This window comes from Urocampus carinirostris, chromosome 14 (genome assembly GCF_059441175.1).
Source record: "Urocampus carinirostris isolate Australia breed hairy pipefish chromosome 14, RoL_Ucar_1.0, whole genome shotgun sequence".
Lineage (NCBI taxonomy): Eukaryota > Metazoa > Chordata > Actinopteri > Syngnathiformes > Syngnathidae > Urocampus > Urocampus carinirostris.
In genome coordinates, this window is record NC_142362.1 from 4305295 (window position 1) to 4317626 (window position 12332).

The 12332-nt window shown below is 39.0% G+C and overlaps 1 protein-coding gene across 1 annotated transcript; it reads right to left on the minus strand.

The window, feature by feature from the left end:
- Window positions 1-68: 68 nt before the first annotated feature.
- Window positions 69-9323, minus strand: fkbp7 (FKBP prolyl isomerase 7). The gene is made up of 4 exons (XM_088353384.1): window positions 9084-9323; window positions 5223-5374; window positions 2471-2598; window positions 69-2400 (listed from the first exon to the last, which is right to left on the minus strand). The coding sequence occupies exons 1-4, from the start codon at window positions 9284-9286 to the stop codon at window positions 2239-2241; spliced, it is 645 nt and encodes a 214-aa protein (XP_088209510.1). The 5' UTR covers window positions 9287-9323; the 3' UTR covers window positions 69-2238.
- Between the last annotated feature and the right edge of the window lie 3009 nt (window positions 9324-12332).

Below are 12332 nucleotides of genomic sequence, written 5' to 3' on the forward strand. Positions count from 1 at the left end.
ATTTTATCACTTTAAAAACACACATCAAACTTGCTGTTACTGCAAGTGACCAGCAGAGGACCGTAAATAAAGAAAACATGAACTTTGTAAGTACTAAAATGAGGATCGCTTGGATTGGTTTTTGTGGTTTATATCGGTGTCTGAAACTCGTGACAAAAAGTTAGCGGACAACAGGGCAGACAACTCTGAAAAGTTGCCAGCCCCATTTTTCACAACTTGAAACACAATAAGACGACTCATCGCAAAAAAACCCGTTGTTGCAAAGTATTAAGGCTTGATAATCAGAATATATAACAGAATGACACTTTAAAATTAAGTTTATTATAAATCTACTTATAACATTCATTGCATGTATATGACATGGCTGTTTTCCATCTGCCATCGGTATGTACCTGTATTGACTCATCTTCATTCATGCAATGTTTGCGTTGCGTCGACTGCTACAAGCCACGTGAACTCCTCTTTCCACGATGCCTTTAATGTACGTTTACAATTTGTAGCGTCACCAATTTTGTTCGCTTCTTTTGAATCTTTCTTCTGGGGATGAGGTTTTGGCTTGATTCCTAACCACTTATCCATTTTTCTTGTGTTCTCTGTGCGCCTACTGTGGAAAATTATATTAAATGCATGACCTTATAAGGCTCGGGAAAGTCTGGAAGCACAAAGTTATTCGATGCAGGCTTCTGATCGGCTGCCGAGTATGCAAATTTCCAAACGAACAGATATTCCGAAATTTCCAAACCGTACGAAGATTTCAAAATTGGAATAAAGCAAACGTTTGATTTTTTAAAAAAATCTTTCGCTTTTTTTTTTTTTCTTGGAAAAGTCGGCCACCCGGGCGGACACGTTTTATAAGTTGTATGCCCGACGTAAAAGATGCACGCCCCGGGCGTCCGGGCAGACATTATTTCAGACACTGTTTATATAGAAAATGCATTTTTTTTAATTGGCTATAAACTGGCATAATATACTAAGGAAAATCCAAAGTATTTGAGTACTGTAAAATATAAATTAATATTAGTTGGGGAATATTGTCAACTTTGATCACACTGTCGGTGTCCAAAACAAACAACAAATTGACTCATACCGAGTTTTCTTTCCAAAAAAGCCTCTAGAAAAGATTTATTCTGTTTTTGCATAATTTAATTATAATACACATCAAAAAGGGATGCTGTTGTTCCTTCCAAAAATAGAATTTGTTGGATTATTGAATCGCTTTTCTGAGCAGAAATATGATAACATTATTCATGTTTGACATATTAGGATCATTAACCACCTTTGATTCTTTTTTTTTTTATCATAGTAAGGTAAAAGGGCGCAGCACGGCACCGCAGTGGTTAGCACATCTGTGGCACAATTCTGAGGTCATGGATTCAAATCCAGCTACCAGCTTTCCTGAGCGGAATTTGCATGTTCTCCCCATACTTGCGTGGGTTTCCTCCCACATTCCAAAAACATCCATTTCAGGTTAATTGACCGGTCCAAATTGTCCAGAGCTAAATTATGTATGTTATTTCAATTGGCCTCATGGAATCCATTTTCTTGGTATTAGTAATTCATATCAGAACTCAAAGAACTTAAAGTAATAACATAATTAAAATGTGAGCTCTGTGTTTGGCTCCAGCACCCCCAGAGACCCTACTGAGGATAACTGGTGCAGATAATGGATGGATGGATGAATGGATGGGGTACAAGGCCACAAGGACAGCGTGTATTTAGCACCTCCAAGTGGTTAAAAAAAACGTAATCCATTAAAAAACAATTTTGATCCACAAAACTAAGCAAAAATAAATAAACTATCATATAAACGGGCAAATTTCAGCACTCATGGATCAACAAATTTGCATTTATTTCACATGACATGAGCCTCACCTACAGGGAGATGACATAATTGTTGGCATCTTGCTGCTACAAGTACCCAAAAACCTTATGCTTGCGTGCTGTAGAACCAAGTAAATGAGAAGTAAACTGGTGCAGTTTGATCACTTTGAGTCTCTATAGTTTGTCGTCTTCTTTGTGGTATGTAGCACTCATTTTCAGTGAAACAACACGATTCAGCGATATCTAGTGGTCAAATATTACACAGCGTCCCTTTAAATCACCTGCATCCTGCGATAAGAATCATTTTCTTCACAAAACATATCTTTCAGTTCACTAACTTCAGTGTTTTCTGACCCCAAAACACATTTGTAAAGTAAAAAAAGAGTCACAGACTAGAAGGAATTAGTGTGGAAAGGACTAGAGCTCATCGTGTTTATAAATGTTGTACTCATCAGCGCTGATGATCCCATCTTTGTCGGTGTCAGTTTTGCGGAAGATGTCGGAGATGATTTTCTCGTAGAAGGAGTCCTCCCGCGGCTTGCCGTCCTTCTCGTAATCCGCCTTTAAGCGGGCTTTGATCTAAGAAGAGAAACACACCGGCGAACCTTAGTTTTCAGTTTTTGATGTGCCCACGATTGATTGTTCGTACCTCGGCTCTTGTGAGACTCCGGTCTTGATCCTGGTCTATTTGTCCGAAAGCCTCCATGCTGCGTGGACCTCGAGACACGGAGTAGACCTCCACATTAAATATCACCGTCGCGTCGGGTGGGACGGGACCTGGATTTCAAATTGACTTTGAATTGGTTTATTAAGCAATGCTGTCGTTTATTTTATAACTTCAGTGAGTGAAAATACACGAGACTAGAGATACTACACTCCGAAGTAGAAATGTATATACAGTGGCTTGCTAAAATATTTGGCTCCCTTGAACTTTGTGACTTTTTGCCACATTTCAGACTTCAAACATAAACTGTAATTTCTTCTGAAGCATCAACAATAAGTGGGAAACAATCGTGAAGTGGAACACACTTTATTGGAAATTTTCAACTTTTTTAACAAATAAAAAACGAAAAAGTGAGCCTCTTGGCTGCATCTCTGATCAGTTTTCTTGCTGTATGAGCTGAAAGTTTAGGGAGACGGCCCAATATTGGTGGTCTGATACTCCTCCCATTTCGATATTATTGCTTGTACAGTGCTCCTTGGGATGTTTAAAGCTTGGGAAATCTTTTTGTATCCAAATCCAGCTTTAAACTTCTCCACAACAGTATCTCAGACCTGCCTGGTGTGTTCCTCGTTCTTCATGATGCTTTCTAAGCTTTAAACAGACCTCTGAGACGATCACAGTGCAGGTGCATTTATACAGAGACTTGATTACACTCAGGTTGATTCCGTTTATCATCGTTAGTCATTTAGATCAACATTGAATTATTCAGAGCTCCTAACTGAACTTCTGGACAGCTGCTGCTGCACTGAAAGTAAAGGGGCTGAATCATTTTTCACACCCACTTTTTCGTTTTTTATTTGTTTAAAAAAGTTGAAAATATCCAATAAAGTGTGTTCCACTTCATGATTGTGTGCCAGTTATTGTTGATGCTTCACAAGAAATTACAGTTTTATATCTTGATGTCTGAAATGTGGCAAAAGGTCACAAAATTCAAGGGGGTGAAATAGATCCGCAAGCCACTGTACGTACACACAATGGGTTTTTTTTTTCAATAAAAATTCATGAAACTAATCAGAAATACACCCTCTAAATTGTTCACATGGTAAATGACTATTTTAGCTGCAAATATGTTTTAATGCACTATCTCCATATGGATATAGAGGTCCATTTCCAGCAACCAGCACTCCAGTGTTTGAATAGTACATCGCCCTTGCTAACTGCGTTAGAAGCCTAATAAATGATTAGAAATCCCTTGGCAATGATGTTAGCTTAGCTGAAAACAGTTTAGCTGGTTAAAGAAGCTAAAAAACGGACCCTCCTTTGAGCTCGTCAGGATCATTGCAATTGTTGGTGTGATTAAACTTTAAGAATGGCCGGAAAAAGAGAACTTTTCATGAAAGTCGACAGTCTATTGTAATAAATAATGAAATGGCCAAGAAACTGAACATCTCCTACAACGGTATGTACTACTTCTTTCAGAGAACAGCACGAGCAGGTTCTAACCCGAGTAGAAAAAGAAGTGGTAAGATGACGGATACAATAGAGTCTCTAATTTGAAAAATTGACGCTTAACAGGTCTTCAACTAGCAGCCTGGTTAAATAGTACCTGCTATTACGCCAGTGTCAACGTCTACAGCAAAGAGGTGACTCAGAGATGCTGGCCTTGAAGGCAGAGTGGCAAAGAAAAACCCAAAAGGAAGAGATAAATATGGGCCAAAACAGACATTGGACAATAAATAAATGTGACTTTTTCAGGGAAAGCAAAATTGTCTAGGTGAGGCATAATCTGGTCAAGCGTCCCTGGTCCACATAAAAAGAGGAGCTGATCGATAGCTCACTCTCTTTTCTGCTACTTGACTGGCTGGCTAACTCGTTGCGCGTCGGACGTGTGGCGCGGGCCTGCACTGCGGTCTGGAGTTCGGCACGTGGACCATTCGTTGCTACCATCCAGAACACGAGAACAAATCTCTCCGCAACAAAAAGTAAGAGGATAGTTTCAGATTCAACACCATATTTGCTGGTTCTTGGGAATGAGCGTTTTTTTCTGTACAAAAGGAATCTCCTCAAATCGACTAGCATTATAGCAGGAAACTTTCTTTTTGTGCTAGTAACTACCAGACTTTCAGTGGTCGAACTCCCATAATCTCCAGCGCCTTCCCTTTTGTTTTTCCCTATCATTAATTCTCTATGTTAATAAATTGTGTATGCTATTTCAATTGGCCTCGTCCATTGAATCCATTTCCTTGGGATTAGTAATTCATATCAGAACTCAAAGAACTTAAAGTAATAATGTAATTTAAAAAATCTATCAGTGAAGGAGATTCTACCATCCTTCAGAGAATTATGGTGGAGTACCAGCAACACCTAGAGGCAAATTCGTTAACTGATTGCAATAAAGAATAATTTGTTTCAATCCTAACGATTTAAAAAATTACAGCTTGAAAAATCCCTACAGTAGTGTCACACGAGTCAGATTGTGTTACTTTAATGGCATGCAGACTGGTCGGAACGAGAGCGTTCACATTCAAGGAACAAGCAAAAAAAAGATGTTCTGAAGGAAGAACAGTGAAGAACCTTAAAACCTGAATGCATGCTTGCAGTCATGCCACACAGAGACAGGAAAGAGGATGCGAGGCCTTCTTCTGCTCATTGACAGAAACTGTAAGGTAAAGACACAAAACGAAAGAAGCTGGAATGAAGTAAAAGACAAGAATAGTGATGGCATCCAACCGGTTACCTTTGCCTTTCTCTCCAAATGCCAAACTGGATGGAATCGTTATTTTTCTCTTCTCCCCTACACACATGTCCAGCATTCCGATATCGAGGCCCTTGATCACTTGTCCCACGCCCAGGACAAACCACTGCGCGTGGCCGTTTCTGTCATCTCGGCTGAAATATTGAAATAAAAATTCAAATTCATTAAGGAATACAGCCAGAAAATAATGTCATGACAGATGTCTGGATAAATGGATAGATGTCTAGATAGATAGATGTCTAGATAAATGTCTAGATAGATAGATGTCTAGATGGACGGATAGATGTCTAGATAGATAGATGTCTAGATAAATGTCTAGATAGATAGATGTCTAGATGGACGGATAGATGTCTAGATAGATAGATGTCTAGGGAGATGTCTAGATAGATAGATAGATGTCTAGATATATGTCTAGATAGATAGACAGATGTCTAGATAGATAGATGTCTAGATAGATGTCTAGATAGATGGATGTCTAGATAGATGCGGCAGTAGCTCAGGAGGTAGAGCGATCGTTTTAGGATTAAGGGATCCCAGTTCGAATCCCGGCTTGTCCGTGTTACATGCCGAAGTGTCCTTGGGTAAGACATTGAACCCCCAATTACCCCCAATAAGCAGGTTAGCGCCTTACATGGCTGCACAGATCACGGCCGCTATTGGGAAATGTGAAGCACAATGTAAAGCGCTTTGGGAAGTCATTGACTTGAAAAGCGCTATATAAATGCAGATCATTTCATTTCATTTCATTTCATGTCTAGATAGATAGACAGATGTCTAGATAGATAGACAGATGTCTAGATAGATAGATGTCTAGATACATAGATGTCTGTCTAGATGTCTAGATAGATAGATAGATGTCTAGATAGATAGATGTCTAGATAGATGTCTAGATAAACAGATGTCTAGATAGATAGATGTCTAGATGTCTAGATAGATAGATGTCTAGATAGATAGATGTCTAGATAGATGTCTAGATATCTAGATAGATAGATAGATGTCTAAATAGATGTCTAGATAGATGGATGTCTAGATAGATGGATGTCTAGATAGATGTCTAGATAGATAGACAGATGTCTAGATAGATAGATGTCTAGATAGATGTCTATATAGATAGATAGATAGATGTCTAGATAGACAAATAGATGCCTAGATAGATAGATGTCTAAATAGATGTCTAGATAGATGGATGTCTAGATAGATGGATGTCTAGATAGATGTCTAGATGGATAGACAGGTGTCTAGATAGATAGATGTCTAGATAGATGTCTATATAGATAGATAGATAGATGTCTAGATAGACTGATAGATGCCTAGATAGATAGATGTCTAAATAGATGTCTAGATAGATGGATGTCTAGATAGATATCTAGATAGATAGACATCTAGATAGATAGACAGATGTCTAGATAGATAGACAGATGTCTAGATAGACAGATGTCTAGATAGGTAGATGTCTAGATAGATAGATGTCTAGATAGATGTCTAGATGTCTAGATAGATAGATAGATAGATGTCTAGATAGATAGATGTCTAGATAGAGGTCTATATAGATAGATAGATAGATGCCTAGATAGATAGATGTCTAAATAGATGTCTAGATAGATGGATGTCTAGATAGATATCTAGATAGATAGACATCTAGATAGATAGACAGATGTCTAGATAGATAGACAGATGTCTAGATAGACAAATGTCTAGATAGGTAGATGTCTAGATAGATAGATGTCTAGATAGATGTCTAGATGTCTAGATAGATGTCTAGATAGATAGATAGATAGATGTCTAGATAGATGTCTAGATAGATAGATAGATAGATAGATGTCTAGATAGATAGGTAGATAGATAGATAGATAGATATTATATTCATCCCCGTAGGGAAATTCACAAACAGTGATAGTAAACAGACTGGGCTGCACGATTAACTGAAATCTAATCAACATTGTGACGAAGTGCAATTGTGTAATCACAAGCCACCTCGGTTATTTCACGGATTTTAGACAGCAACCCTAATAAAGCTCCCTAGAAGAGGGCGCTGTTCACTTAAGTTTAACCCCTGTAAAATTCATAAAATCTCATTCCAAAACGCAGCCAAAGTGAATTGAATGCTGTTGTTGAACCGTTTGGAGATTCTGGACGGTTTCGGTCTCTTTTGAAAGGAAACACTCTCGACGTGTTGTCCCCGCTAATTATCGACTCCACTCGTTGAATAATATATATACGTACTTTTAGGTCATTCATCCAAGGTTTAAGTACGAAAATAACAAAACTGGCAAAGAAAATCGAAAGGCTGGCGCTGATGCTAAATGGAGAAGCAATAACATAACCATGGAAACAAAGCTGGCATTGATCAAGAGACACGAATAATGCAAATGAATCCCTACACTTGCTAAGTTGCATGGCCTTAACCAATTGACCGCTGGGACTGTTATTTTAAAAAAAAAGGCGATTAAAGTGAGAAAATATTCCAATGGTATGATAATCCTCAAATTTTTCAAATCTTTTGTATATTACTCTACCATTCCTCCCTCCTGTGCATTCGCCTGTTACTCTACTCAACCAATTCAAATCCCGTCACACCACAGGTTAATAAAATCTACGTTTTTCCCAGTAGCCTAGATGGTAAGGCGCCCGCTTTGAGACTGGGAGGTCGGTGGTTCGCGCCCCGGCCGAGTCATTCCTAAGACTTAAAAAGTGGTCGGCGGCGCCCTCTGTTGGCTGCATCGGCTCGCTACAACGGGTCAGGTGCAATCGACATTTCGTTCTGTGTACATTGTTACACAGAATGACAATACAAGGAAATTATTATTATTATTATATTATTATTAAATGTATATTTATTCATAATGTTTTTGTGACTCATACACACAAATATACTACTTGCTGCGTACCGTTTTGTCCTTTTAATGTTTTTATCTGGGTTACCGGAGATTTGGAACTCATTACAAAAGGTGTCTATCCCCCCCTTTACGTCAATTTCACTTTGCGATCCCCACTTCTGAACGGATTCATGTCGTATCCCAGGGCTCTACTATACATAGAGTATAGGCCACAGGTGTCAAACAGGCGACCCGGATCAGGCCCGCCAGGGGATTGGATCCGGCCCGCGAGACAACGCTCAGAGAAGCGCAAGAGAAAGAGAGCTGTAGGTTGAAATAAGTCCACTTGATGTTGCCAAAGCCAGGTGCCTCTCACAAACGCGGTACTTGTATTTCTCTCTCTCTCTAATCTCTCTTCCTCTCTCTTCCTCCATTTTTCTCTCACTCTCTCTCTTTCACTCTCTGTCTCTTTTTCTCTTTCTTTGTTCCTTTTTGTCTCTTTCTCTCTATGTCTTTTTTCTTTTTTTGCTCTCTCTTCATTTTTTCCTTTACTCTCTTTCCCTCTCTCTCTTGCTTTCCCCTTTCTTTCTTCCTCTCCTTCTCTCCTCGTTTTCTCTCTTTCTATTTCTCTTTGGATTTCATTATTTCTCTTTCTTTTCCCCTCTCTCACTATTTGTTTTTATCTCTTGTTTCTCACGCTCTCTGCCTCTGTTTCTCTTTCTCTCTTTCTCATTTTTGTCCCACCCTCTCTACCTTTCTCTCCCTATCTTTCTCTTATTTCTTTCTCTCTAATCTTCTAAACCGGCCCCAGAGAGAATGTTTGTTTTATCGTGTGGCCCCCGAGCATAAATGAGTTTGACACCCCTGGTATAGACTTTCTCGAATGAGGATGCAACATGTGAATGACTTCTGACCGATGGCCGCTCCAATAGATCAAGTGACCAAAGAGCATCAGCTACCCATCCATTCCTAAACCACAAACAGTAGAAATTTGATTCAAATAACAAACGTTTTCCCCCTCTCTTACCTGCAGTAAAACTTTGACCCATCTTTCTGGAGGTAGCCATCGTAGTGGACATTCATCAGGTCTCCTTTCTTGCTCCTTTTTTCACAAGTTTCAGGTTGGTAAACCACCTCGATCTTGACCTCATCTTCCGCCCAAACGCTAGTAAAATGGAGCTGAAAACACACAAAGACGCACAGTGTGTAATAGCTCGCCAACTTGCACATATTGGAGCTGTGGAGTCTGCAAAACTGCTGCAGTCGTGGCAACTTTTTGTCCTCAGTTCTGACGTTTAGACACTAGAGGGCGCGGTGGAGAGTGTAGTTTATAAATTTCCCCTGCGCGAAGTCTTTCAGGTATTATTTAACACAGAAATTTAACAGAACTCAATAGTTGATATTTAATTATCAATTACTCATCACTGATATCGATAAAAATACACACAAAACGTTACTGCATGTTCTTGAGAAACTAGCAGTCCTTTCCTTTGTAGGCTATACATAAACATATCATATTTTAACGCTTATCGTATTAAAGTATAAAATAGGTAGTTTTTAAATTTACGCCAAGGTATTAAAAGGAAGATACACTCACAAGAAAAGACACATTTACACGCTTTTATGTCCCTTCAACTGACATATTCATATGACTATTATCATTGAAGTTATAACATACTTACGGGGGAAAAGGGAACTAAGGGTAATAAAAAGGTGTGCAAGGCATGCTGGGAAATGTAGTGTCTCAGTATAGGAATTGTCATGGATAGTGATGTTACTGTTTTATTCTGTCCCCTTCTGGGAAAAATGGGCTACGTTATACATGATTATTTACATTCAAATTATTAGTAATTCTACATGTATTATAGACATATTGGGCATCGTTTTATATGAGGAGAAAAAACACAAGCTCACTCACTTAAAAAGAAAAGGAAAACCACCGAGGTGCGCAAGGCATGCTGGGAAGTGCACTTCTATCGGCAGTATTCTGCCCAGTAGCAAAATAAACGAACAAAATGTGAAATTTTCTTCATGTCGCACAAATTATTTACATTTGAATTTTTTTTTTTAATTTCTGGACGTTTTTTTACACTTCTCGTCAAACAAAACAAATTAACAAAACGTTCTGCATCAGAGAACTTTCTCAAAAAATGAAATACAGTAGAAAAATACTGAGGTGCGCATGGCATGCTGGGAAGTGCACTTCCTCACGCACTATTTTGTCCCCTGTTGGCCAGGACAGGGTCTCCATAAATGTAGATTAGGTTTCCATTCATGACCCACTCATTTTTTACATTAGAATTATTTTTGTTCCCTTCACGTTGTATAAGCAGCTCAATAGAAGTCGATATATTTTAAAAAAGAAAAAGTGTCTAATTTCCGCAAATATGCGAATATAGAGAGGGTGTTGTCGTTCGTGAAAAGTCGTTCGTGAACGAAAAGGCTTTATGAGCCAGCTCTCCATCAATAAGGAGCCGGTTCCCTTTGATAATCTCTCTCTCTCTCTATGTCTCTCTCGCTCTCTCACTTACTCTTTCCTTCTTGTTATCTTTCTTTCTCTCTTTCCCTCTCTACCTCAATTTCTCTCCCACTATTTTTGGTTCTCTCTTATTATCCCTCTCTTTTTGTATCTCTTTTCCTTTGTTCTATCTCTGTTTCTAACTCTGCATTTCTCTCTATTCTCTTTTTCTCTCTCTCCCGTTTTTGCTTTACCTCTAATTTTCTACTACTCTTTCACTCATTCCCCCCTCCCTCTCCTCCTCCCTTCATCTCCATCCCTCACTTACTCTTTCTCTGTTGTTATATTTATTTATTTATTTACAGTTCTACCTCAATTTCCCTTCCACCATTTTTCTTTCGCTCTTATCCCTCTCTTTTACATCTCTCTTTTCCTTTGACCTCTCTTTGTTTCCAACGCTCTCGTTCTTTTTCTTTCCCCTTCTCTCTCCATCTCTGTCTCCTTTCTGTCTTTTCATCCCTATCTCTTTCTCTTTACCTCAATATCCCTCACACTCTGTCGCTCTCTCTAACTTGCTCTATCTCGATTTCCCCGTGCTTTACCACTATTTCTTTTTAGACTCTCTTTTTCTCTCGTTCTCTCTTGCGCTTAATCTTTCTCTCGCTCTACCTTTCTTACTATTTCTTTTCTCTCTCTCTCTCCCGTTCTCGCTTTACCACATTTTTTTCCTTCTCTCACTCATTCTATCCTCCCCTCTCCCTCTTCCCCTCCCTTTACCTCCATCTCTTGCTTACTCTTTCTCTCTTGTTATCTTTATATCTCTCTTTCCCTCTCTACATTAATTCCCTCCCACAATTTTTCTTTCTTATCCTTTCCTTTTCTATCTCTCTTATCCATGGATCTCTCTTTGTTTCTAACTCTCTCGTTTTTTCCTTTCTCCTTCTCTCTCCATCTCTCTGTCTCCTATCTTTCTTTTATCCCTCTCTTTCTCTATACTTCTGTATCACTCCCACTCTTTCTCACTCTCTCTAACTTATTCTATCTCAATTTTCCCTCTCTTTGCCACTTTTCCTTTTTTAGACTCTTTTTCTCTTGTTCTCTCTTGCTGCCAATCTTTCTCTCTCTCTCTACCTTTCCTACAATGCCTTTTTTCTCTCTCCTGTTCGCGCTTTACCTCTAATTTTGTCCTACTCTCACTCATTCTCTCTCCCTCACCCTCTCTCTCTCCTTGAAGTCGCTCCTGACTAGTCAATATATGTCACATCATCTCTGTGTTGTTTGCTTAGCTCAAACAATTTTAAAGTTTAAATTAGGTCAAAGATTACTGTAATAATGAAACACTAGCTCAGGAGGTAGAGCGCTCGTCTTGGGATCAAGAGGTCGTAGGTTCGATTCCCGGCTCCTCCGTGTTATATGTGTCGTTGGGCAAGACATTGAATCCCTAATGCCCCCAATAAGCAGGTAGACGCCTTGCATGGCTGACTTCCTATTGGTGTGTGAGTGTGTGTGTGAAAGGGTAAGTGTGCACATTGTAAAGCGCTTTGGGAGGTATTCAGTGACTCTATAAATGTAGACTATTTACCATTTAGCGTAATACATTCTCAAAGTTGATTGTTTGGTGCATAGTATTTCGTCAATATTTATAATGTATTGTTAATAACATCTGAAGAACCTTTGGCAGCCGAAAGAGCCGGTTCTTTCAAAAGAATCGGAATTCCCATCACTAGTTGTACTGTAAACACTGTACGCTCGACGTCATAATATTTCAACCAATGAGAGCTGAGGTGGGCGTTAACCACGGTCTGTATTTATAAACGG

Coding starts and splice junctions, on each gene's coding strand:
- fkbp7 (XM_088353384.1), bottom strand. CDS start 9,286: ATGTGCAAGTTGGCGAGCTATTACACACTGTGCGTCTTTGTGTGTTTT. Junction 5,375..9,083: donor GGGTCAAAGTTTTACTGCAG/GTAAGAGAGGGG, acceptor TCAATATTTCAG/CCGAGATGACAGAAACGGCC. Junction 2,401..2,470: donor GGAGTCTCACAAGAGCCGAG/GTACGAACAATC, acceptor TTCTCTTCTTAG/ATCAAAGCCCGCTTAAAGGC.